The following is a 1,075-nucleotide window of genomic DNA, read 5'->3' as shown; positions in this document are numbered from 1 at the left end:
TACCAGCAGTGAACCAAGTTGCCACGTCGTCAGCTGCTTCCAGCAAGCGCACGACAAGGACACCCAGACAAGCAGCGAAGGCGACACCCTGACACTTGACTGCAGCTCAACATGCCACCGAGCAGCACCCACGAGCTGAAGGAAAGCGGAAGGCGATGGTGCCAAAGTCGAGCACAAAGCGACGTCGCAGCGGTACGTGTGTTGTTGACTGCTGTGCTCAAACAATACTAACAGCCGTGTTACTTATTATACAGATCGCGGTGCAACGCATCCTGCCCAAGTCATTCCGGATACGACTGAACAAGCTGTTCAGGATGCTACTCAAAGGATTCCGGATACGACTGAACAAGCTGTTCAGGATGCTACTCAAAGGTTTCCGGATACGACTGAACAAGCTGTTCAGGATGCTACTCAAAGGATTCCGGATACGACTGAACAAGCTGTTCCGGAGCACGCTGTGGAAAGTGAGGAAGGTCGTGAACAAGAGGCAACGGAGACTTTGGAGGGTGGTGCGACCCGTCACGGTGTTTCATTGGATGACTTTGACTCGGATGATTTTCTCGCCGCTCTGAGGCGGGATCGATTGTTTGACGATGGTGATGTTGGTGACTTCAATGCTGGTGGCGGAGATTGGTTGCTTACTCTTGACTCTGACACGGAAGGTGACGAAGATTCGATCCTTCAAGACGAAAGTGACGACGATGTTGGGGATGACGACGTAGTGGTTGATGCCAACGACGAAAGCGACGACGGAAATGTAGTTGAACTTGACGAAGTCCCAGTTGAGTTTGATCTGACTCGTGGAGACCTGGATCGCCTGCAAGCGGAGGAGTGGGACGTGTATATGGAGCAAGAAGCTGGACGGGTTCTGCATGATGCCTCACCGCTGTATGATGGACCGTCAGGCCCAACGCGAGCTGCTCTTGCTTACGCTGAAGACCCACTGGCCATATTTTACTTTTTCCTACCCAAGGAGCTCTGGCGGCGCATAGCAATGGAAACCAACAAGTATCGCCGGGACAGCATTGATACCGATTCATGGCTTACCTCACGTTGTTCCCATCGATCCGTGAGA

The 1,075-nt window shown here is 52.6% G+C and overlaps 1 protein-coding gene across 1 annotated transcript; it reads left to right on the top strand.

Moving 5' to 3' along the window:
* Nucleotides 1-155: 155 nt before the first annotated feature.
* PPTG_20499 (hypothetical protein) lies at nt 156-1,069 on the top strand (the record flags this gene model as incomplete). The annotated part of the gene is made up of 2 exons (XM_008919303.1): nt 156-192; nt 255-1,069. Coding segments are annotated over 2 exons (852 nt in total), but the record flags the coding sequence as incomplete, so codon positions are not given.
* Between the last annotated feature and the right edge of the window lie 6 nt (nt 1,070-1,075).

This window comes from Phytophthora parasitica (genome assembly GCF_000247585.1).
Source record: "Phytophthora parasitica INRA-310 unplaced genomic scaffold supercont2.689, whole genome shotgun sequence".
Lineage (NCBI taxonomy): Eukaryota > Oomycota > Peronosporomycetes > Peronosporales > Peronosporaceae > Phytophthora > Phytophthora nicotianae.
Note: the sequence above shows the minus strand (reverse complement) of the source record. Positions and strands in the feature narration are given on the sequence as shown.